Here is a 24,780-nt window from a genome sequence, read left to right on the forward strand (position 1 = left end):
CTTTGCTTTGATTATTTGATTCACTATATCAGTATTTGCCCATCTTTCTCTCTAGAAGTTTAGAGAAGCTTAGTATTAATAGGAATGTCGATGATATTTTATCATGGGATATCCTGCATTACTCAAACCGAATAGATAAAGATTAAAGAACCCTATAATTGGGTTCGGACAGGATTCGAGTATTAAAATTGTTACTCATCATGGGTTTGGATAGTGATTTTAAAAAACTCACTAGCCAAATTCAATTATAAGCAATAAATTTTAATATAAATTTTTGTTTTCTATATGTATATATTTTTTGTATAAATTTTTTATAATTAATGTAATATTTACTAAAATTCTTTAATTATCTTAATAATACTTTTAAATTATAATCTTTTTTATGAATTAACTTGAATTTATTAATTTATTTTTCATTAACAATATACATAAAAATTAATTTGAAATTTATTTTAATTGACGGATAGGAATATTTAATAAGTAATGTTTAAAATATTCGAATACAAATTCGGATAGTAATTAAAAAAATTAATCAAGTATTTATAGATATCCAGTTAGAATTCCTCAAAAAAATGCATTAAAATAATAAAAATTTGAATTGAAATATTTCAAAATTAACAAATACTTTATTGGTTTACATCCATGTTAGTAAATAAAATTTCAACGTTCATTTAGTAAAAAGGAGGAGAAATCTGGAATGCATAGAAAATTACTAGTGGAAAATACATAAGATGCTATTCACCATAACATTATAGAAGCATCGAAGCACAGAAGCTGAAGCTGACACAAATTCATACAGAAGAAATGTAATTTTGGAATGTTCGAAACAAATTTTGGTAATGCACAGAGACACTGGAAACAACTGAAACTACGTAGAAGCTGCACAAGAAAACGTTGTATTGTCACCGATAAGCTTGCCGTTGAATGCCAAAACAGTCCGGGAATAGCAACCGAACTCATCCCTGAAATTATATCTCTGCCAAGTGGTCGCTTCGCCGGACAGAACAGAATGATCCCTGACCTTCATCCACCCTTCCGAATCCTGCCTGTTGTAAACGATACGCTTGTAAACCCCATTGATTCGCCTCTCACTCAAAGCATGAGAAACGTTCGTGAACAGCAAATACTCATCCGCCTTGTGCGCCAATGGAACAGTGGAAGTAATCACAGTGAGAGGATACCTCCTTCGAGTAACAGCACGACCGATCAAATTACCGGAATCTGCTCTAATCCTTGAATCCCTCTTTGCCTTAACCCTCTGTTTCACAACCTTGTACGTTCCGTTGAAGTCGAACCTTATCAAATTTGTCACCCTGAACTCTTGCGAAACAATGGTGGTGAAGTTGCCAGCTTTGGACTTAACCCAACCGGCGAACTCACTTTTCCGCTTGGCTTTAATCCGAAATGACCCATCAAGCAATCTGAAAGCCTCCTGACGTTCGATGGTAAGAGCTGGGCTGTTATAAACAATGGATTTAGCTTTGACTCTGGAAGTTCCATGGTCCAACCAGATATGCAGATTCGCATTGACGAGCCAAAACGATATCGCATCGTCGACGCCTATACGAATCTCGTGAGATTTCCCATCTAATAACCATCCCAAAAATGGGGTCAAATCCAAGTCATAGCTAGGCAGTTTAAAATCCCCGATAGCCACGACCGGTTCCCAAAATAAAGGGTTGATCCCACCGGTGAAAACAACCGGAAAAACCACCTCCGACCCCACGAATTTACTGTCGATCGTCACGAAAACTTCCCTGAATGCGCCGTTCCCGCGCTCCGTAGTCAAGTTGTTTAACCGGATGTAAGAATTTGGCGGGTTCGAATACCAAAACTCATCGTTGCCATGAAACGACGCGTATAATTCCAAAACGACCTGAAGGGTATTCTTGGGAAATCGAACTTTCTTCATGTGAACGTCCGATTCACTCTTCACCCTGAACCAATGCCCTCTTTGTCCATCGTCGCAAATCGGGATTATCAAATCCGACGGCGTTTGGAATAACCCCATATCAGCAGTGCCGAGATTATAATTATTTTTATTCGGAGAAATAATCGACGGAATCCCAACTTCGTCAGGTGTAACGTTTTCTTTGTAAAATAGGAAGGAAACATGAACGTGGTAAACGCCGGTGTAAATGTCATTAACGACGTTTTCAAGCATCATGGTGGCGTTAATTTGGGATTTCGAGAGAAGAGAAGAGTACCTAGTGATATCCTTTCGAACTCTCCAGAAGATTCCGGTTTCCGTCGGCTCAGCCGTGCTGGTACGGAGGATCTCAGCGCCATCGAGCCAGATGGCGGCGATGCGGTCGTACTGTTCACCGGAGGAGGCGACATGTAGTTCGAGGACGACGCGTGGCCAAGGGGGAGGGCAATCGGAGGGAGGGGAGTATCGGGTGGAGAAAGGAGGGGAGTTGATGGTGTTGGCGTATGAATGGTGGATGACGGTGACGGAGCATGAGGGAGTCAGGTGATCGGACGGTAGAGGATTGGTCAGCTCGAAAAATTCCTGGACTTCTGGTTTTGGGGGTTTTAAAAGTTTAAGGAAATGATCAGGTGCGGTGAAGGTAGGCACTGTTCTGGTGAGGGAGAGAAAGAAGAGAATGAAGGCTGAGTAGTAGTAGTAGTAGTAGTACATTTTTTTTCCTTTGAAAATTTCAGTTTCTTTTGCATGTGTTTATGCTTTTGGTAGGCTTCTTTGTCAAGGCTTGAAGATGGCAATTTGCAAGGCCCACCAGTTCATCACTCTTTGGGAATTTTCTTTTTAAGTTAAAATTAAATAAAAATGAGGTAAAAGTATTACTTTATTTAATTCAGATTTTATATAATAAATAAATAAATAACTATACATTTTAAATATTATATATAAAAATAAAAAATTAAAAACAGTCAGTACCTTCGATCTACCCTTACAAAAAAACTATGCTAATAGATAATATACATAGATAAAAAACTAGAATTAATATTAATGAAGCTAAAATATTAAAAAATATTTGATTGTGATTGTCAATATACATCTTTAAATGTTTTGGTTGAGCGAAGTCTTAAAAGAATAAATCTCTATTTATTACTAACACATATCCTTGCAAGCTTGTCCTATTAGTAAAAGAAGCCACATGTTTTCCATTTTTATGTGTTATCTTATCTCTATTTGCTTTCCATTTTTAACGTGAAAGTACATATAAATAACCTTTAACTCAAATATTCGTATTATTAAAATTTTCATTTACGTTAAAATCCAACATTCCCCATCACATGCATAATTCCTAAGGCTATATGTATACATATTATCTTGTCCCTACAAGATCACATGTAAGCTTTAATCCAAACAATTGTCAGAAGAGAATCCCATAAACTTTCAAATCATCCTTCAACAACAAAGGATTCATTGCAATCACAAAATTTTTTGTTTGCAAATGGAAAATTTGTTGGAAATTTCAGAGCCTGAAGTTCGTATAAACTTCATACTCAACAGCAAATGCCGTTACAACCTGATGCTAAGATCCCTTTGCCCTGCTTTTCCGGTTGCTTTCAAGGTCCAAACTTCTTCTCCTCACAAATTTTTGGTCAATCCGCCGAGTGGACTAGTTCCCCCATTATCTCAAGTTGCTCTGCAAATCGTTCTTAAACCTCAAGACCAGATCCCACCCACTTTTCCTCGCTCTCATTCCGACCGTTTCCTCATCAGGACGGCCCTGTTCGACCTTGACTCCGGCGGGACAGCTCACTCCGATTCGGTCGACTCGTGCCTTTCAGCTCGGCCAACTCACGATATCAAGCTCAAGGTCGCCTTCGTGGGGCCCTTTCTTCTCCATCATGCTGTTAGTTGTGGGAATTTGGAGATTGTGAAGAAGATGATCAAGAGGCAGAAGTCGGTTTTGTATGATTTATCGACAAGAGAAGCTGAGTCACTCCTCCGAGTCGCGACGCAGTTGGCTAACTCGGAGGACATGGTGAATTTGCTGCTCGAGGCCGGTTTAAGGACAGCCTCACGTGGGGAAGAAGAAGATGGCCACGATGCGGGTTTTTATCAGCTGGATCCACGGTGGGAATCGAAAGGATGGACTGAGCTACACGTGGCAGTGGCCTTTGATCGAACGGAAGAACTCGTGGAGTTGTTAAGAAAGGGGAGACGCGAGCCGTTCGATTGGAGAGACAAGGAAGGGAGAACACCGTTGCATTTGGCGGCGAGCAAGGGGAATATCGAGTGTGCTAAGATATTGGTTGAATCGGGCGTGGATAAGAATGCAAAGAGCAAGGATGGGAGGACAGCACTGTTTAGGGCTGCAGCCAATGGGAACCGTCGGATGGTGGAAATGTTGATCGAGTTGGACGCGGACCCCACGATTCCTGATGATCGTGGCCGTTCAGCTTTTGATATCGCTCGTGATAAGGGACACGTAAGTTTTTTTGAGGCGTTACAATTTTGGCATTCAATTATTGGTATATGGAATGTTTGGCCCTAAAATATCCAAGCCAAAGGCATAGTGTTAATGAAGTTGCTAATGAAATTGAGTTTATGCCTATCCCCAAATTAAACGTATAAAATCTTAGAATATTAGGTTATTAACCATTATGCCAATGAAGTAGATTAACAAATAAAATAATATTACTATTACAATTAAAAATTGTAATTAAAAGTGATCGTGATCATAATTGTAATTATAGATCTTGTGTTTGCGATTGAGAACAAATTTATTGTAATCAAGATTTTTGATCAGAATTTTATGTCTTACTTGATATTGCATTTATGATTACTTTTGACTATTGCAATCAAACGTAACTCAATTGTAGATTAACCATTATCTTAATCATATTATTTAGTTTGTTATTACAATTATGATTAAAAATTGTAATTCAAAATAATAATGATCATGATTGTAATTGCAGGCCTTTACTTATTTTTACGATTGAGAATAAATTTATTGCAATCAAGATTTTTAATCAGAATTCCATGTCTTACTTGACATTGCATTTATGATTAAATTTGGCCATTGCAATCAAACATAGCTCAATCCTAATGCTAATATTGCTAGATGAGTTCTTACTTTCTTGTGCATCTTGGAAGTTCTATACCAAAGTGATTATCGATTTCTATGTGTTCATTATTCACAAAAGCTATCTTGCTTTTGCAATGGCCAGCCAAAGATCTGTGCCAAGAATGAACTGACAAGAACATGGCATGATCATGTAGGAAGAAATGGTGGAGATCATGGAACGTGGAGAGGAAGTACTGATGGCAGCAAGACGGGGAGACGCGACGCGGCTACAATCACTCTTGCAAAAAGGAGCCGCCACGAATTTTCAGGACCAATATGGACTCACCGCCCTGCATGCAGCGGCCATAAAAGGTCACAAGGACGTGGTTTCGCTGCTCATAGAATCGGGGTCGGACTTGGAACATCGGGACAACGAAGGCCACACGGCGTTGCATCTGGCAGTGGAGTGTGGCCACTTGGAAACAGTGGAGGCGTTGATTGAGAAAGGAGCTAATGCCAAGGCCAAGAACAAAAGAGGGGTCTCTCCTCTCTACATGGCTAAAGCTATGGGTTATGATGTTATCTCTCAGGTCCTTGTGCAAAGGGGAAATTACTCTTCTCTGCCTTCTGCCTCCTCATCTTCTTCCTCCCTTCCATCCATGTTATGACATTCATATTTTATAAATTTTTATTCAGTGTATTTAATTTACAACTCAAGCTTCTCTGCGGGTCTTGCTCTTTTGGACGTACTCTGTAAGAGGTCACTAGCCATCGAAGAAATGGGCAAAGAAAACGCACCGTTTTAGGATCAGTTGCTTGCGCCGTTACAAACGTAGCATCGAAAGTTTTCATGCACCTGGTTGTAAGATTAAGATTCCCCGATTACACCCCGTCGCATCATTTGAATTCAATTGCGAGCCCGCGCAAATCGCTTCTTTATATTCAGCTACGCACTAATGAAAACCCCTCTCTCTCTCAAACGAAAACAATAAAGTAAAGAAAACTCTCTCGCCCTCTCCCTCTCTCAGAAACTCCATTAACGAAAGCTCTGTTTCTTTGTTTTCTCAGTTTTTGTTTTCATTTCAAGTTTCAAAAACCGGAAAAGAAAAAAGAAAAATAAAATGCTTTACTCCAGAGAGTTCGTTGCTCGCAAAGCTTCTCTTGGATGAACATGGTGATCTCTCTCTTTTTCTTTCTTTTTTTGAAATTTATCTAAAAAAGAAGTAACGGTTACATCAAGAAAAAGCTCTCTCTCTCTCTCTCGATGAGAGATCGCCTTTAACGAAGCTCTGTTTCTTCGTTTTCTCAGTTTTTAGAGAGATCCTTGCTGGCAAAGCTTCTCTTGGCCAAACATGTAAGCTTTCTCCTTTTCTTTTTCTTTTTGTTAATTTTTATCCATTTTTAACTTCGGTTTTTTTTTTTGTTTGCCTTCACGATCTCGTAATATTTGTATTGTTTTGTTGAAATTTATCTGGAAAAGAAGTATCTCTCACATAAGGAAAAAGCTCTCTCTCTCTCTCTCGATGACAGATCGCCATTAACGAAGCTCCGTTTCCTTCTTTTGTCTTTTAAGTTTCAAAAACCGAAAAAAAAATAACAAAAGAATGCTGATCTGCTTCTTTTTCTTGTTTTATTTTTCCATACTAGACATAGTTTTAATTTTGTTTATAATCAGGAACTCATTGGTTTTCATGCATGAGTTTGCTCTATTTCTTTGAATTCGTTGAAAGTTCTCTTTAGAAAAAAGTTTCTGATTACATATTTGTCTGGATGATAAGTATTCCTATTACGCTTCATTATTTATCTGTTAAATCTCTGTGAAACGTAAATATTTGAAAATGAACTTTCGATTAGTTCTACTTTGAGATTCATTTTCACCTTTATTCGACGCCATTTTTGCTTGATTTTTCTTTAAAAAAGTAGATCTAATCTGTCTTTCTCTTTCATGCTCTGTTTTACTTTCCATTTATAGTTTATTTTCTTTTAAATGAGTAATTAAACGTTCTATTTTTTTTGTGAAAATAAAAAGTCCCCGCGCAAATTGATTGTCGTTTTTAGTTAACTGAAGGTCCGCTTGGCTTTCTGATATATTAGCTGGAGTAAATAAGTATTCTCTGTTGTTTTTCTTATTTAAGGTTGCTTTCTACTGAGCAGTCGAAGCTCGACCGAAGGAAGGCTAGCAAGCTCGACGTAGCTCAACTCTGGTTTCTATTTTTCCTTTTCAGTCATGCGATCTCTTTTTGTTGCCTTATTTTAATTTGTATTTTAAACGAGCTCAGATTCTTTTCTTTTTCCTTTGGAGAATTATATGTAACAGTGAAGAGATCCTCAACCCTCACGTTCCTAATGCTCTTCGATTCTCCTGCATCCTCATGGGTAAATCAAAATAAATACCAGTAATAATTTCTATTTTTCCTTTTTTTTAAAAAAAAAAAAACTTTCTAATTTTCTTGTTACTCTCGCGAGGTGGAGTTGTGATTCTCTACAAGAAAAAAGTGATGCTCCTTCATGGTAAATAAATTTTAAATCCTTATTTTTAAAAATTTTACTATTTACCGTTTTATTTTTGCTCTGGTTTTGATGCTCTGGCTTTGTTTAAACAGATGATGCTAATCGGCTTCTGGTGCCAACTTGGAAAGCACTACATAATTTCCTTTTCGTCTTTCTTAAGGTAAGTAATGTTTGCTCATACATACTCTCTCAAGGTTCGAATTCGAATATAAGATGGAAAGAACAAAAACCAAAAAAAAAAAAAAAAGAAATCAGAATGCAGCTATCTATCATTATGAATTTGTCTTGCACATGGCTTTGAGTCAAACCTCTGCAATGATTTTTGTTTAATTATCTCTAAGTCTCATTTGATTTTCAGTTCTTCGGACTTTAGATTTAATAAAATTTAATTAATCTAAGCTTGAAAACAAGAAAGCCTATAGGGAAAGAATAGGCCAGAACTCTTTCTTAATTAAAGTATAGCTAAAAATCCCACGTTTTCGAAAACATAATGGAATATAGTTTTCCCTTTGTAACGTGTACTTGAGCAAAAGCCAGCCAGAAACTGCATTTAGTTTCAACAACCAGAGTGTGTAAACTAGGTATTGTCTTTGAGATTCCAATGGAAAGCCACGTGACATAGAATATATGTTAAGTACTCCTTACATGGCAACCTGGAAATTTATTGTTCTTGTCCTGCTTGACAGCATTAACTACCTAACATTCGTGCAGGTAAGATGCTACTATACTACTAAACTAGTTGGAAAACATATACATTGGGCGTTACTTTCAAATTTATCTCCATTTGTCAACAGAGCTAGTAAAGATTTTAGGTAATGCCCTTCAATATTTTAACAAATGAAACTAAAGTGTCTAATTTCTTGAAAGTGATTGATATTATTTTGATGTTTGATTAATTTATTTATTGATTTTTTTATAAATATCGAGAATTATTTGTTTGCGATTGTAAATTTTACTTGTCGTAACATAATCCGCTAAAAAAAACATTGTAGTACTAGATAGCCTTGCAGTATAAGTTACAAAATTTGGTAAGTTGGTACCTATTTCCATTTCTTCCTTCTAACCTTTTTAGCACATGAAATTTCGTGATTTCTCAATTTAAAGATTAAAAAAAAAATTGTGCTTGCTTGTTTGGAATAATAAAATATTAACAATAAATATTTTAGGTGATGCCCTTCATTATTATAACAAATTAATAGTTGTAGTTTGATTAGCTTGTTTACTAAACCTTTTATAACTAAGGAAATTTTTTAATTATAATTATAATTTTGGGTTGTCATGTCAATATAATTTGGTAAGTTGTTACTCATTTGCATTTTCTCCTTCAAACATTTTAACGCATGAAATTTCATAATTTCTCGATTTAAAAAAAAAACAAACAAAAGTTTGTGCTTGCATGTTTGGGATAATAAGAATATTAACAAATTATTTACACAAATCCCAAATTATACCAGTGAAATAAAAATTACTAACTAAATAAATAACATAAAACTGACTATTTTTTCTTTGTTTTATTACTGTGATTTTTTGTTTTCCTAAGCTAGGGAAAGGAGTAGGTGATTCGAGGTTGACCGGGGCTGCAAGACGGGCACCTAATCAGACCATTAACGTTGCAAGCGGTGCAACTCCGGAACCCGGATTTTTCAGAGTAGATCTTACGGCTACCATTGCATTGACAACAGAGGACAAATCTCAGCCCTTCACATAAATCACAGGCGCTGGAGCCCACCACCAAAGGTATCCCACCTATCAGCTTCTTCAGTTCTCCACACTCATGTAGCTGTTTGATTTCCTCGGCCCCGCCAACGTACTTCCCACCAACGAAAACCGACGGCAGGGTAACATTCTTACGCCCGAATATCCCCTGCAGCTCGTCTAAGAAATTGGAATCCAACGACAAATCCCGTTCGTCGATCGGGACGCGGAGCCCTCCGAGGATCGATCTGACGACCCTGCAGTCCTCGAAGGTCTTGCGGACGACGCGGAGGCTGGTGAGGTAGACGACGACGCGCTGGTCGGCGTCGGGGGGTACGGCGACGGACGGTTGGGACGAAGGGGGAGCATGGCGGTGGTTTGCCCAGGCGCGGAGGACTGAGGTGGAGAGCTTGACGCGGTGGAAAATGGAGGGTCGTTTGGGGGATTGGGGATAGAAACGGGAGTCTTCTTCCTCTTTAAGGATATCGTTAATGTCTTTGAATGAGGAGAAAGAGAAATGGGAGGGTGATTTGGGCGTGGAGTTTCCCCTGCTTGGTGATCTTAGCCACTGAGGAAACATTACAGAGAGAGAGGGGGGGGAGGAAAGGATTCTTTTTGGCAGGGAAGGTGAGAAATGGTTGGGTGGTTTAAGGATATAAATAGGGTAATAAAATAAAAAAGGGGGGGTGTGGGGTTCTGAGTTGGAGTTAAATGGAATTTGGGCTATTAAGGAAACCCTAGAAGAGGGAGGGAGAGAGAGGAGGTGAGGCTGAGATTAAGGGCAGGGATTCAGAGTTACGGCATTTGGGGTAATAATGACTTCGTTTCTTATATAGTGCAGTAGAAGAAAATGGGTGAGTGATGGGGTGAAATTTTTTATATACTGCATTAGTTGCTTATAGTTGGGATGGCTTGTGACAAAAGAAATGAAGATATGGATCTGCCAGCTGTAAGTGTTTTTTTTTTTAATCTTCTATACACTAAATGGGAGACCAAAACCAGTCCAAAAAAAAAAAAAAATAGAGGCAAAACCAGAGGAGTTTATTTTTTTGAAAATTAAATTTTAATTTTTTTTAAAAAAAAACTGGTTAGGTAATCAGGAAAATGACTTTGGAAAGTTAATTTTTGTTATTTTTTGGTTTTAAGAAACTTTGGAAACTGTCTACCAAATTTGAGGAAAGGACGACAATTTCCTCGAGCACATTTGCAGCTTATTTTACTTTTAATTAACTTTCACATCTATTTTTTTCCTCAATTTTAGAGAAAGTAATCTATTATACAAACATTTTAATACAAATTTTAAAAAAATTATATAGAATAATAAAAATAATAATAATAATAATTTTATAAAATTTTAAAGTACAATCAAATATAAAGAGTACTGTTTTTATTGTTACTATTTTAATAGTATTATTAATATTATTACATTTACCACACTCTTATTACTATTAATATAATAATTATTAGAAATATTAATTCATATTGCAAATATTTTAAAAAAATCGTAATTATATAAAATATAATAGATTAAATATTATTTCAAAGATTAATAGTAATAAGGAATATTATTATTATTATTATTATTATTATTACCGAACATGAATTTATTGTATTTATATCAATATTAATATAATACTAATTAATATTTTCTTGATAATAAAGACTAATCAATATTAATAATATGAAATAATAATTTGTAAGAATTATAGGAATATGACAATTAAATCTTATGTGGTAAATAATAATATTCATTCCATTACGTTTTGTATAATTAATATTTTATTTTAAATAATTATTTTTTGAATTAATAAATAAATAATAAAACTTAATTTATTATCTTTTGTAGTATTATTTTATTTTCAATATTTACAATAAGAAATGATATTTCGATTATAATAAAATATAATTTATTATATTTTAGATCATTATTAAGTTATTTTAGGCATTTATAATATGAAATAATATTTAAATTCCAATAATATCTAATTTATTATATTTTAGAAAATTATTAATTTGTTTTAAATATTTATAACATTAAATTATATTTCAATACTAATAAAATGTAATTATTAAATTTTAGATAATTATTAATTTATTTTGAATATTTATAATATGAAATAATATTTAAATTATAATAAAATATAATTTATATTATTTTATATAATTACTAATTTGCTTTAAATACTTATAACATGAAATAATATCTCAATTATAATAATATCTAATTTATTATATTTTAGAAAATTATTAATTTATTTTAAATATTTATAACATGAAATTATATTTCAATACTAATGAAATCTAATTATTATATTTTAGATAATTATTAATTTACTTGAAATATTTATAATATGAAATAATATTTCAATTATAATAAAATCAAATTTATATTTTTTTGGTAAATTATTAATTTATTTTTAATATTTATTATATTTTAAACAATTATTCGTTTATTTTAAATATTTATGATATGAAATAATATTTCAATTATAATAAAATCTCATTTATTATATTTTAAATAATTATTAATAAATATTTATACGATGAAATAATATTTCAATTAAAATGAAATCTATTTTATTTTATTTTAGATAATTATTAATTTATTTTAAATATATATGATATGAAATTATATTTCAATTATAATAAAATATAATTTATTATATTTTGGATAAATTATTAATTTATTTTAATTATTTATGATATGAAATAATATTTCAATAGTAATAAACTCTAATTTACTATAGTTAGATAATTATTAATTTATTTTAAATATTTATTATATGAAATAATATTTAAATTATATTAAAATCTAATTTATTATATTTTAAATAATTGTGAATTTATTTTAAATATTTGTAAGATGAAATAATATTTAATAAAATGTAATTTATTTAAATTTGGATAATTACTAATTTATTTTAAATATTTATAAGATGAAATAATGTTATTTATATTTTTAATATAAATAAACAAAGTTTAATTATAATTGAAATATTTTTTCATATCATAAATATAATTTTTAATTTATTTTAAATATTTATCATATGAAATAATATTTCAATTATAATAAAATCTATTTTATTATATTTTAATTATATTTTCTATAATTTTTAATTTATTTTATTGTCTATAAATTTTAATTTATTATTTTGCATATCTTAATATCAATTTATTATTTTTTATAATTTTAGGTTTATTTTAAATATTTATAAAATTAATTTAATATTTCAGTAATAACTGAATCTAATTTATTATATCTTCTTTGATGATTAATTTTATTTTAAATATTTTAATATTATTTTATTATTCATTATTATACTGTCAATAAAGATTAATTTTTATTAATAACACGGAACATTAATATCTGAAAATGATAACAATAATCATTTTAAATATGATAATAATTCATAGTATTATTATTATTATTATTATTATTATTATTAAACACATGAGATTCATTCTTCGTATTCCTATTATTCTTATATATTTTTATTTCTTATTATTAATATTAATTAATCTTTACTAACAGTAAAATAATAAATTAATACTATATTAGTATTAAATTATATTATATGAATATTTATATGTGAGTAATTATTTGAAGTATTAATTCATTTTATGAATATATAAAAATATAATAATTTAAATGTTATTATAATGGATTAATCTTCAGTGATAAAGTAATAATCAATATTAGGTTTGTACTAAAATATTTTATGTCAACACTAATTAATGTTGATATATTAATCATTATAAACAATTTTTATTACGAATAAATTACATTTAAAAGTAAAATCATATTATATATTGTGAAAATAAAAATAATTGTAAAAGTCCAAGAAATATTAATCTATAACAACAATATCCACATTATAACATTATATAATTTTTTTAATAGTAGTAATATTTTATCTATTATTATAGTCATCTTTAAATCTTAGATAACATCACATTATATTTTATTATATATACTATACAATATTTAATACATTATCATTTTATATATTTTTTTATATACAACGCAATAGTATTATATATTTAATTATAAATAATTTTATATAATGATAATGCATTTAATTATGAAGCTTTGAATGTTACAATTATAATTTTGAAAAAACTAAAATATAATTCAAAACAGTAGTCAGTAACAAAAAATGTATTTAAAATAAATAAACTATGAACATAAGTATATAAAAAAAGTGTTTATTTTTTTAGAATTTTTAATTTTCAAATTTATTTTTTAATAAAATAATAATACTTATTTAATTTAATTAGTAATATATAAAATCTAATATATTGACAGAAAATCAAATACAAACTCAAAATGTAAAAATGAGATCGAAAGAGAAATCAAACTTGTAGACTCAAGTTGTGAACTATTTACTAAGAAATTAACAACACAAGTAGGCATAATCTTGTTTCCTCCCCTTTATATATTCTTTAACAAAAGAGAAAAAAACAAGGAAAGAAGAAGGTTCTAAAGCCAATTAAAAGAAGAAAATTAACATTCAAAGCGATGTTTCACTGGAAAAGAAAAGAGAGGAGCAACTAACTAATTGATCTTTTTCCTTTTGAAACCAGCAGTTAACTTACCTTTTGTAGCGTCACATCTTTGGTCCTTTAGAGATGAGAATGTCTCCAAAAGGCTCCCTTTGTTTCACTTTTAAGAAACCTTGAGAAGTAAGAACTGCAAAGCAAAAACAATATTCAGATGCTTATATTTGACACTTTCAAAAACCAATAGATCACATCTTTTTGCATATATATACCACAAGTCTGATAGAAGAGCTGAGCTGCTCCTTTTCGATTCAGTCCAGCTGCTAAGTTGTTCAGGGATTCTACTTGAGGGGCTCCTGGAGTTTCAAAGTGTGCTTTCATATACCTGCAAAGCCAATTAAAGATTAGGCTGAATCAGACAAAGTCAAAGGTTAATTTTTAAAAACTTTAAAAAAGGGGATGGATGTTAAGAACAAATACTTCCTGATGTTCTCAGTCATTATGTCAGGAGGATCATTCGCTGGAGCTTCCATTGTAAGTTGGGTTTCCACCAATAATTCTGTAAAAAAGAAAAATAAATATAGAAAAAGGAAATTCCAGTACTGATTATAGATGTTATGGCAAAATGGAAGTTGATGAGTCCATTTACCTTGATCCGGTGTCAGGGCTTTTGGTCCTGGACTTGATAACTTGTAGTCAATGTCAGCTTCCTGAAACACTTCAACCACTGGGTCAAGGCTGCCAGTACTGTTCTTCGAAGTCGACGGCACAATATTCTTCTTGGACCCAACCCTTTAAGTTAATCACAAGCACATTGCTCATCTCCTGAATGGAAATTTTGTCTACCTTCTAATTTATTTTGGAACATGGATTTTTTACTTACCTTCCAATATTTACTTCTAAGTTATTTGTGGGGATTCCATCTCCGGATACCGAGCTCCCGGTGTATCTTGCTGCATCTCCTGCAAAATGCACATGAAGCTTAGCTAATACACTGTGTCTCCAAACAGAAGAAAAGAGAGATGATGTTTCATACCAGAATTTCCAGGGGTGACAAACTGATTGGTCTCCAATGGCGTCACCTTATTTACCACACTCGTTCGCTGTAACTCTATGGTAGCAGCAAGAGAAGGGGAACCAACTCCGCTGTGAAGATCTTCAAAAGGCTTCACATTCCAAATTGGATTAGGCCACAGGGGTACAAATGTATTTCAGGGAAGCAAACTAAAAGACCTGGTTCCGAGACTTACATAATCCATTGGTTTATCATACTGTACTCTATCCGGAGGAGATGATTGGGGTGCTCGTGGTTGTGAGGTCCTCACTGTGTACAGTATAAATATAGATTAACTTCCCTCCATTATATCCACAAGAACTTAAGAAGCAAGAAGCTGTGAGTTCTAACCAGTGGGTGAGTCATTGCGAGGTTGAGTGCCTTTCTTCCAGAGATCCAACAGTGGTGCTGGGTAAGGGATGTCTTGATCTCCTTTCGCAAACGTATCATCCATTAGTACAGTAGATGGGAGCTCCATGAGCTCAGCTATCTTCAAAGTAGACAGGATATTTGTGCGCCCCTGCATCATTTATAGCATAAAAACCTTACGTTACATAAGTGATTCTTGAAATGATTGTTTTCTTGGTATAAAACGCTTCTGATATGTGTGGTTCAGAATAATGTGTAACAAATATTTGCTCATGGGGCAAGTTTAGTGGCTAAGTGATCTTGGTATGCAACATAATTATGCACAACATGAATAGGATAAATTGCAAATATGCAGGGCATACCCTTTTCCTCCCTCGTCTTGATACAATATCTGAAGTGTCATGAAGCCAGGATAGGTACACATGGTTTGGAAGTGTAATTTGTTCCTCATCTATGGTAATTCCTTTGGCTTTTCTCGCTTTTCGTCTTACTGGCCCTGGCCTCTGTTGGTCCTGCTTTCTCAAGGAGAATAAAATTAGCGAAGACTGTATTTTCCATCTGATTCTTTGCAAAACTGTTGGTAAAAATCATTAATGTTTACTCTGGCTTCTTGGTTTTTATTAAGTTGTTGATCCAAGTGGTTCTCTGGATGCTGCTCTTGGGTTTCTTCATCTGCAGGAGATTAGCATGAATATCAAGCTCACTCTCATTCCTAGTTTTTCTAAAGTGGAAAATAACTGAAATGACACAAAAAGATCACTGATATTAGGAAAACTTTCAGTTATATATAAATTTATGCACAGGAAAGCTTTCAAAACTTGTTTGGTCAGAAAATTCATGTTGAACAGCAATTATTTATGACAATGTTTGCATACTTGGATCTAAAATCAATACGAATGGTTCATTTACAAATATTATTCGGCAGGACTGCGAAAATGGTTTAAAAATTAAGTGAAAGCTTCATATCTTTTTCCAGATTTCTTAAATCTTTCCCTTAAACGATCAAAAACTGCAGACATGGTTTAAGGTTGCACTATTCTTGACCATCTAAGGCATTACAGTACTCTTACCTCTTTGAGGCCCATCTTGCTGGGCTGGAGAAGGAATGGGAGTAGTTGGTATCTCTATATACTCTTCTAAATTGACGTTCAGTTGCGTCTCCCCAGGACCTTCTTCAAATCTGTCACAGCAGTTAGAAAAATTGAGAGAATTATTCAGTCCACAGACACCCTTGTGAATTCTTAACTAAAACCTCTGCCAGCTACAGATGCGCACCCCCATGGAACTAAGCTTTTAAAGTTACCTTTCAAATTGATCATGAATGTGTGTATTAGGATGAAATGAATCGAATAAGGTGATGTCGTTATCATCAGCTGTAAGAAAGAAAGCGAGAGTGGTCGAACATGCAGCATAACATTAAATATGATTCTCAGCTTGATGTACATGTTTGAAATGACCATCTAGCAGAAAAGTTCAGGGGTGAAAAAAAAAACCTTGATGGTGGTCATGGGTGAGATTATCCTCCATGGGATCATTGGTAAAATAGTATTCATCAACTTGGTCAAGTCGCTGTACATCATCAAAGGTAACAAAATATTAGTCCCGGAATGGAATTGTAAATGATTCTGATAACTGCTTTCTGTCAGTAATTGTAACAGACTTTTCTTCCACCGGCATCTAATAAGAATAGTACCTTTCTCGGCCTTTAGGCTAAAAATCGAGGCATCTAATAAGAATATGTTTCAATTATAAGTTGTTCCTTCTCAGGGGAACTGATTTTCCCTTAACAATTCACTCACATAATTTTGATAATGATCAAGGGTGAACAGATTAAAAACATGAAGACTCAACATGTTGGGTCACAGTGGAATTGGCCAAAGATAGGAAGAGGTGAACCAAAATAACTGAAACAAATGCACGAACTGTAAAAAATGGAAAACAATAGCTGCAGGTCTGTGCCCCCAAAAAGGAAGAAATCGAGTAGAAGAACAAAAGGTGATAAAATGAGAAAAAGTCCACACTTATTATTAGCATTGCATGCTAATGTATAGGACACACTTAGATTTGAAAAAGTCCACACTTAGTTACATTTTCAGGCTTCCCCCGAGCCAACCCAATTAGCATCCAAAGCCCCAATGAAACGAGTCACCAGGCCTAGTAACAAATTTTGGAAAAAAAGAATAAATTTAGTTAAAACACCATGAATGAGGATAAGGTTATTTTACCATATTTCAATATCTCAAGTAATATAGCCAATTTACCACTTTATTTTTGAAAAACCAAATAACAGAAATGATAATAAATCCATCAAACCTCTCTCCAGCAGGGGCTGGGGAAAATATTAATTAACCATCATATTTTAAACTGTCCAAACCTAATGGCAGCGTAAAACACACATTATTAACAGTTTTTTTTTTTAATTGCTTCTTCCATCAAATAAAATATCCTTACCTTAAAGAGTTTATATTATGAAAAATTTACCATGTTAAGATTGTTCTGTTGAAACCGCATGGAGGTTTCTTCATCTTCAGGTTCTCCAACATTAGTGTCTTCATTTTCAGGTAGCGTAATGGTTTTTCTCCTGCACACAATGGAGACAATGAGACAGAATAACACCAAAACCAAATCTTTTCAAATGTTTTCAACTTTAATTTGACAGAAAAGAGATTTTGCCCGGCTTTTGTTCTTCTTTTGGGGAGTAGAGTTGGCTCGTCCATCGCCTTCCATGCATTTCTTAGTTCAACCTCAAACACACCAAAAAAAGAAAATCAAAGGTGATTAGCAAAAACAGTTAATCAACAGAAACGAATTTACTAATTGAAGAAGAAAATTACAGAACAAAAAAAAAAAGATGAAAAGGAAATTATCCAGTGCTTTCCAAGTTGGTACCAGAAGCCGATTAGCATCATCTGTTAAACATAAAACTACAGAATCAAAACCACAGTAAAATAAAACGGTAAATAGTCAAATATTTTGAAAAATGAGGGTCCAAAATTTGTTTACCATGAAGGAGCATCACTTTTTTCTCATAGAGAATCACAACTCCACCTTGAGAGAATAAAGAGAAAATTAGTGAAATTACTAGAACCGAGTTTGAAATTCAGAAAACTATTTAAAAAAATATGAAAAAATAGAAACTAATACTAATATTTATTTTGTTTTACCCATGAGAATGCTGGAGAGTCGAAGAGCTATAGGAACCGGAGGATATAGAATCTCTTCACTGTTAAATACACTCGAGAGGAAAAAGGAATCTGAGTTCGTCTAAAATACAAGCTAAGGCAACCAAGAAGAAATCGCAATGACTGAAAAGGAAAATAGAAACCAGAGCTGAGCTACGTCGAGCTTGCTAGCCTTTCTTCGGTCGAGCTTCGACTGCTTAGTCCCAAGCAACCTTAATAAACAAAGAGCCAAAATAAGAAAAAACAACAGAGAATAGTTATTTATTCCAGCTTATATAACAGAAAGCCAAACGGAGCTTTAATTAACAAAAAGTTCACTAAAAATGAACGTTTAATTAAAAAAAACTAAAAAGAAAATTTATCAAACTAGTAATGGAAAGTAAAACAGAGCATAAAAAGAAAAAGAGAGATTAGATCTACTTTAACAAAGAAAATCAATCAAAAATGGCGTCGAATAAAGGTGAAAATAAATCGCAAAGTAGAGCTAGTTGACAGTTCATTGTCAAATATTTACGTTTTACAGAGATTTAACAGATAAATAATGAAACGTAAAAGGAATACTTAACATCCAGACCGAAATGTAATTAGAAACTTCTTTTTCTGAGAGAACTTTTGAAGAATTCAAATAAACAGAACAAATTCATGCATGAAAACAAATGAGCTCGTGATTATAAACAAAACAAAAAATAAAAATTAATATGGAAAAATAGAACAAAGAAAAGAAACGGAGCTTCGTTAATGGCGATCTATCATCGAGAGAAAAAGAGAGATAGCGTTTTCTTCATCTGAGAGATACTTCTTTTTCAGATAAATTTCAGCCAAATATTACGAGATTTAAAAAAAATGAAGTTAAACAGTGAAACGTAGAAGGAATACTTATCATCCAGATTAAAATGTACTCGGAAACTTCTTTTTAAGAGAACTTTCGACGAATTCTAAGTAACAGAGCACACTCATGCATGAAAACAAACGAGCTCGTTAATGGCGATCCTAAACACAACAAAAACTAAGTTTAACATGGAAAAACAAAACAAAGAAAATAAACTGATCAGTATTCTTTTATAAACTTAAAAGACAAATAAGAAAAAGAAACGGCGCTTCGTTAATGGCGATCTCTCATCGAGAGAGAAAGAGAGATAGCTTGTTCCTCATCTTAGAGATACTTCTTTTTCAGATTAATTTCAGCAAAATAATACAAATATTACGAGATTAAAAACAAAGACAAATTGAAGTTAAAAATGGATAAAAACAAAAAAGAAAAAGAGTAAGAGAAAGAGAAAGCTCACCATATTTGGCCAAGAGAAGCTTTGCGAGCAAGGAGCTCTCTAGAGTAAAACATTTTGTTTTCTTCTTTTTTTTCCTTCCGGTTTTTTGAAATTTAAAAAAAAAATACTGTGAAAACGAAGAAACGAAGCTTTCGTTAATGAAGTTTCTGAGAGAGGAAGAGAGGGAGAGAGAGAGTTTTCTTTTCTTTTTCTTTTTCTTTTTGTTTTGGTTTTGGTTTTGTTGAGAGCCAAACAAACACAGTTTGTTATTTGTTATCTTCACTCTGCGTAGTGCGCAGCTGAATACCAACGACGCCATAGCACTTGCGCGGGGGCAATTGCATGCAAAATGACGCAACGAGTGTGATCCGGGAAGTCTTAATCTTACACCAAGCTGCATGAAAAATTCGGTGCTACTTTGGTACAGAGCCAGAAACTGAGCCCCCAAAACTGTGCGTTTTATTCACTTCCTCCCCACCTTCCATAGTCTCCCCAATCTCTTCCTATATTTGCCTTGCAATTTTCTGTTCAGTGTACACATAATTTTCCACTTAAAGCTAAATCCAAACTGCAAAGAACTAAAAAATCAAATGAGACTTCATCTACTTAAATCATTGGAGAGGTTTGATTCAAAGCCACTGGAACTATTTCTTTTTCCTTATATTTTGTGGGGATTAACTGGGTTGGGCTCTTGGACTTCACTTTCCCAATGGGCTAGACCAAACCCAACCTTGGCCCTTATTGGCGACTAAGCATGGGCTTATAAATTCCAAATTTCAATTATAAAAATATTTAGAGCTTGTTTGGTTTAATTTTTTTAATTTAAAAATTTTTATTTAAAAAAATAACTTTAAAAATTAAAGTAAAATTATTTGGTATGTTATTTGGTAAAATAAATTATATAAGTTCTAATTTTGATTAAAATTATCGTATTCATGCTATCTTCAAATACTTAATAAATTAAAACAAAACAAATCTATTTGGAGTTTATATATAATTTCAGAAATTAAAAATCAAAAAATTTTATAAAAAAAAAGAACAACTCTCAAATTTGTATAATAGTAATAGTATTATATTTTTTTTGTGAAGAAAAGAAAAAATTTTCAAATAGTATCTTAATGCAGCTTTAAATTTTGAGTTTTTTTTTAAATTTTTGTAAGAATAAAAAAAATTAATTTTTTTGATTCTATTGCTAGGCTTTTTTTTTTTTCTAGTAGTCTTTATAAAGAGAGATAAAGGAGAGGGAAATCGTGATTTTGTATTGAAGAATAGTGATTTGCAGAGAGAGGAAGAGGAGAAAGAAATTGATTAGGAAATAGAAGTATTTTTTGAAAAGATGATTTTTTTTTTTTAAAAAAGAAAGCTTCTATCTGAAGCTTTTTTTAATTTTGTTATTTAAAAAAATTATAAGAGCTTTTTCAAAAATCCTATTTAATCTTATTTTTATTTTTAAGAGATAACTAAACTAAAAAAAGTCATACCAAACAAACACTTAAAATAATTTTTTTGAAGCGAATTTTCCATTTTTTTTCTTTTATTGAAAACGATAACGATATGATCAAATTGCAGTTGGTTGGTGAGAAATAAAACTATAGGTGCCCTTTCTTTCCACAAAACCCAAGTCATCCATCCCTTAAAGGTTTAGGTCAACCATGTGCAACACAAATTCCTCCATTTATAATGATAGATGCATTCCGATTGTTTTTCTTCTGTAGTTGTTGTTTTAAATTCTAATCTTGAAAGGAAAATATATACAAAAAAACATCACTTAATATTAGTACATAACTTGAAATTGATAACAAATTTATGCACATAAGGAAAAACGAATCGATACATGCCAAGTAGGCAGATAAACTGTTAATTTATGCCGTTAATCAACAAAATCTCCGTGAAAAGGATCTTAGTAGTTAATTTCTTTAACTATAGTTGAACTTGTTGAACCTTTCTCTTTCAAGGATGCCCACAGCGCAAGCTTTTAGTTTTAGCAGTAAAACCCTCTTACTTTGTCAACAAGTGAGTTTTCTCTTGGTTTTAAGGAAAGTGCACATTGTTTTTGAGTAGGAAAGAATTAAAACAGAGTGGGTAATATGAACCCATTGCATCCTTATCCTCTTAACACGTGTTTAAGATGACCATTTAGGATTTTATCTAATTGTTATATATGCCCAAACCTTTTTTCTCCCTTAAAAAGCTTTATTTTTATTATAATTTTATGTTTTGGTACGAAAACAATTTAAATAAATATAAATTATATAAAAATAGAGTAAATTTTACATTTTATTTTTTAAAATAATAAAAGAAAACAAAAAAAAGATAATTTAGAAATAAACTATTAAAAATCTATCAAAATTAATATATATATATATATATATATCAATTATGCCTCATAAATAAAAAAAAAATTTGAAGCTCATGTTAGTTGAAATTCTCTCTATGCTATTCTTTAATGAAAACTGAATTATTTATGAACACAAAGCAACAAAACCCACATGAGAATTATGGATATGGAGATCCCACCACCTTGCAATGAGAAAGATGGAGGCTGGGTGGGAGGGGTCCAACCATTAGCTAGCCATTAATTCTTTTTAAGAGGCAGGAAGAAATATTTTATGAGCTTATTATTATAGGAAAATAAAATAAATAAATAAATATCAAAGAGTATTTATCATCTCTTCATTGACTTGGAGCTATAAGCATGTGATACACTAAAGAATCCAGCCAAGCACTACCAAACTATTTCATTGACTCATTCAATCTTTCCCTTTTTTCTCACTCAAACTGTTTCCTTTTTTTTTCCTTGTTCCTTTTCCTTCTTTGAAAGCAGAACCAAAAATTTGCTCTCAAAAAATGTAAGCATTAAGTTTGAGCCACATGACTTTTATCACTTCATTTATCACATCAAAATGGTCGGTCAATAATTAATAAATATAAATTATTTTTTCAGGTTTTTCTGTGAATTTGAAGAATATTTCGGTCCGGGAAAATTTCCCTTGTTCGGGTTTTTCTCTTATCCTAAAATTTTAATTAAATATATGTCATACGGAATGAAAAAAATTCAAATTTTAACTATTTAAAATGGTAAATTAAATTCCAATTTTAAGTTAGGGCACCTAACTTTACTACCAATTATGTGTAGTGTACGCGTATGATCTTCCTACAAGCAAGAAACAGTTAAAGTCTTAGTTTATCTACATCGGTTAGGTTAATTAATTACAAATCTCGAGTTTTTCAGTTAATTTCATCGGAGAAAGCCTAAATTTGATATTTTATTTCGGATGATCAATCAAATTTATTGCTATATTTTTTAAAATTTTATTCAAAATAATTACAAATGAAGGGTAAAAAAATAATATTTGATTAGAAAACGAAAGAACATAGAAAACGATTTTGACTAGTTCTAGTAGCTGCTGTAGAAAATGGGTTACGCGACAAAATAAGAGGCGGACTGCTAATAATCAATGATAGAGACTAATGCCGCTTTCATTACTCTATATATAATAACATAATTTCTCTTTCATGCTCTGACCTTTTCTTCTGATATTTTTCAGAATAATTTTCTCAAAGGCTACCAAGAATCACATTATTATTACTATTATTATGTGATAATTCAAACATTCTAGTTTTGGTTGATTAATGTCAAGAAAATATATAGTATTATCTTATTCTTTCGTTTTTCTAATGGAATACAGTAATAAAATTGTATCTCGTTAAAAATAAGTTGTAAATTTGATCCATGATAAAGACCGTATTTTATAAAGCAATGACTTGTGAACAAGTTTTGCTTCCCGACAAAATCAGCTCGGCATAAAATTATATCCATCACAATTAATTTCCATGTTTCGGGTTTTGAATTAAAGTTGAAAAATCAAATCCCAAAAGGATATTCACTATTTTTGGACCACCTATAATTATTTTCCTCTGAAATATGAGATTTTAGATCCAAACTATGAGAATTTTCATATGTGTTAAAAATTTTTTCTCAAAAGAAAAAAAAGGTGTCAACTAATTATATGACATAATTTCTTAATTTTCTTTTGACAAATTGACTTTTTTATCGAAAAAAATTATCTAAAAAAGGTTTCAACTAATTATATAATGTCTAATAATGTATGATCATGATAATCCTAAAGCCTATATTAGTCATTAATTGTCAATTTCTATATCAAAAAGTTTAATTAATTTGGGTCCACAAGCAAATTAAACTTTAATAATATCGTTAATGATTTTAAGAAATTTTGACATGATATAATCACAGTTATATTTGATTATCAATTACGTATAAAAAATACAGTGCCAATGGTAAACAATAATACATATATAGTAACATATTTTGTTTTTAACACAAATGTTTGAAGGGTTAAAACCAAAAATATGTGTATAGTTAGAACCTTTTCTCATTAAATTAAGTTAATAACTAAATTAGTAATTTTTTTAAGAGTTTGAAGTCTTTGAAATTGGTATGAATAGGAAAAGTTCAAAAACTATAGAAATAAACAAGCTTTTACGTCGCCACCAGCTTGCTTTTGCCAACATAAGCAGCAAAGGTTTTTCAAAAGCAATGCTGGCACTACATGCTTTGCCCTTGATCAACATCATTCATATATATATAAAAATATAATTCTTTATAAAATTATTTATATAATGACACGATACTAATCATTACGAAAGCTCTTTGAAGGTGTTAATTGGAAAAAAAAACCAATGTATAATTAAAATTACAATACAAAATTTCAATTATAAGATATTCTTATCGTGATCACTTATTTTTTGTAAAATTTATATATTTAAATTCGAGTTCAAACACTAAAAAATTAAGAAATTTTGAAAAAAAATACGCATTGGAATATTTCAATTATTGAATGTGTATAATATAGTAAACGATTATAAATAATACAAAAATATAGTGTTATATGGAAAAAAACCACTAAAATATTATGAAAAGTCAATGGCCACTGCTTCAAACCCCTGATATCATAAGGATACAATTAATAAGTTGATGATGACCCTGTGGGTAATGAAAATTTTATGAAATCTTTGAATCTATTCCACACATATCATTATAATATATTATTCAATCTTTCCTAAATCTTGGCAATGATTTTGGGGACCTTGGTAACATGTTGTTACCAAATTATTAGAAAGAATAATAGAGACATATATATGATTTCCAATAATTTGCAAAAATAAGCTATAAAAACCTTTTTGTTCTCTAAATAAATTTT

General features: G+C 31.6%; 4 protein-coding genes across 5 annotated transcripts; 1 reads left to right on the top strand and 3 right to left on the bottom strand.

Moving 5' to 3' along the window:
- Positions 1-670: 670 nt before the first annotated feature.
- On the bottom strand, positions 671-2,668 carry LOC18585806 (Peptide-N4-(N-acetyl-beta-glucosaminyl)asparagine amidase A protein). Its single transcript, XM_018128573.2, has one exon. The coding sequence runs from the start codon at positions 2,639-2,641 to the stop codon at positions 869-871; it is 1,773 nt and encodes a 590-aa protein (XP_017984062.2). The 5' UTR covers positions 2,642-2,668; the 3' UTR covers positions 671-868.
- A 554-nt stretch (positions 2,669-3,222) lies between these two features.
- On the top strand, positions 3,223-5,694 carry LOC18585807 (protein VAPYRIN-LIKE-like). 2 transcript variants are annotated; one of them, XM_007008827.3, is made up of 2 exons: positions 3,223-4,403; positions 5,146-5,694. In XM_007008827.3, exons 1-2 carry the CDS (start codon positions 3,420-3,422, stop codon positions 5,482-5,484), a joined length of 1,323 nt encoding a protein of 440 aa, XP_007008889.3. In that variant the 5' UTR covers positions 3,223-3,419; the 3' UTR covers positions 5,485-5,694. The 2 variants fall into 2 exon arrangements, with proteins under 2 accessions (XP_007008889.3, XP_007008888.3); XM_007008826.3 differs by having other exon boundaries at positions 3,225-4,403; positions 5,198-5,694.
- A 3,135-nt stretch (positions 5,695-8,829) lies between these two features.
- On the bottom strand, positions 8,830-9,872 carry LOC108663814 (uncharacterized protein At5g39865-like). The gene has a single exon (XM_018129471.2). The coding sequence runs from the start codon at positions 9,766-9,768 to the stop codon at positions 9,034-9,036; it is 735 nt and encodes a 244-aa protein (XP_017984960.1). The 5' UTR covers positions 9,769-9,872; the 3' UTR covers positions 8,830-9,033.
- A 3,835-nt stretch (positions 9,873-13,707) lies between these two features.
- SYN1 (Rad21/Rec8-like family protein) lies at positions 13,708-19,632 on the bottom strand. Its single transcript, XM_088802490.1, has 19 exons — positions 19,580-19,632; positions 18,437-18,505; positions 18,276-18,334; positions 18,115-18,159; positions 18,001-18,020; positions 17,785-17,855; positions 17,593-17,692; positions 16,605-16,680; positions 16,415-16,484; positions 16,182-16,291; positions 15,474-15,685; positions 15,091-15,262; positions 14,939-15,012; positions 14,725-14,854; positions 14,572-14,650; positions 14,338-14,480; positions 14,169-14,247; positions 13,961-14,073; positions 13,708-13,878 (listed from the first exon to the last, which is right to left on the bottom strand). Exons 1-19 carry the CDS (start codon positions 19,630-19,632, stop codon positions 13,796-13,798), a joined length of 1,758 nt encoding a protein of 585 aa, XP_088658616.1. The 3' UTR covers positions 13,708-13,795.
- Positions 19,633-24,780: the final 5,148 nt, after the last annotated feature.

This window comes from Theobroma cacao, chromosome 10 (genome assembly GCF_053813885.1).
Source record: "Theobroma cacao isolate CCN51 chromosome 10, ASM5381388v1, whole genome shotgun sequence".
Classification (NCBI taxonomy): Eukaryota; Viridiplantae; Streptophyta; class Magnoliopsida; order Malvales; family Malvaceae; genus Theobroma; species Theobroma cacao.

What these genes read in the sequence shown, in the direction of transcription:
- LOC18585806 (XM_018128573.2), bottom strand. Translation starts at nt 2,641, where the DNA reads ATGTACTACTACTACTACTACTACTCAGCCTTCATTCTCTTCTTTCTC.
- LOC18585807 (XM_007008826.3), top strand. Translation starts at nt 3,420, where the DNA reads ATGGAAAATTTGTTGGAAATTTCAGAGCCTGAAGTTCGTATAAACTTC. An exon ending in TCGCTCGTGATAAGGGACAC is followed by an intron (nt 4,404 to 5,197) that starts GTAAGTTTTTTT and finishes ATGATCATGTAG; the next exon opens with GAAGAAATGGTGGAGATCAT.
- LOC108663814 (XM_018129471.2), bottom strand. Translation starts at nt 9,768, where the DNA reads ATGTTTCCTCAGTGGCTAAGATCACCAAGCAGGGGAAACTCCACGCCC.
- SYN1 (XM_088802490.1), bottom strand. Translation starts at nt 19,632, where the DNA reads ATGTTTTACTCTAGAGAGCTCCTTGCTCGCAAAGCTTCTCTTGGCCAA. An exon ending in CTCGACGTAGCTCAGCTCTG is followed by an intron (nt 18,335 to 18,436) that starts GTTTCTATTTTC and finishes TGTATTTAACAG; the next exon opens with TGAAGAGATTCTATATCCTC. An exon ending in ACTCTCCAGCATTCTCATGG is followed by an intron (nt 18,160 to 18,275) that starts GTAAAACAAAAT and finishes TATTCTCTCAAG; the next exon opens with GTGGAGTTGTGATTCTCTAT.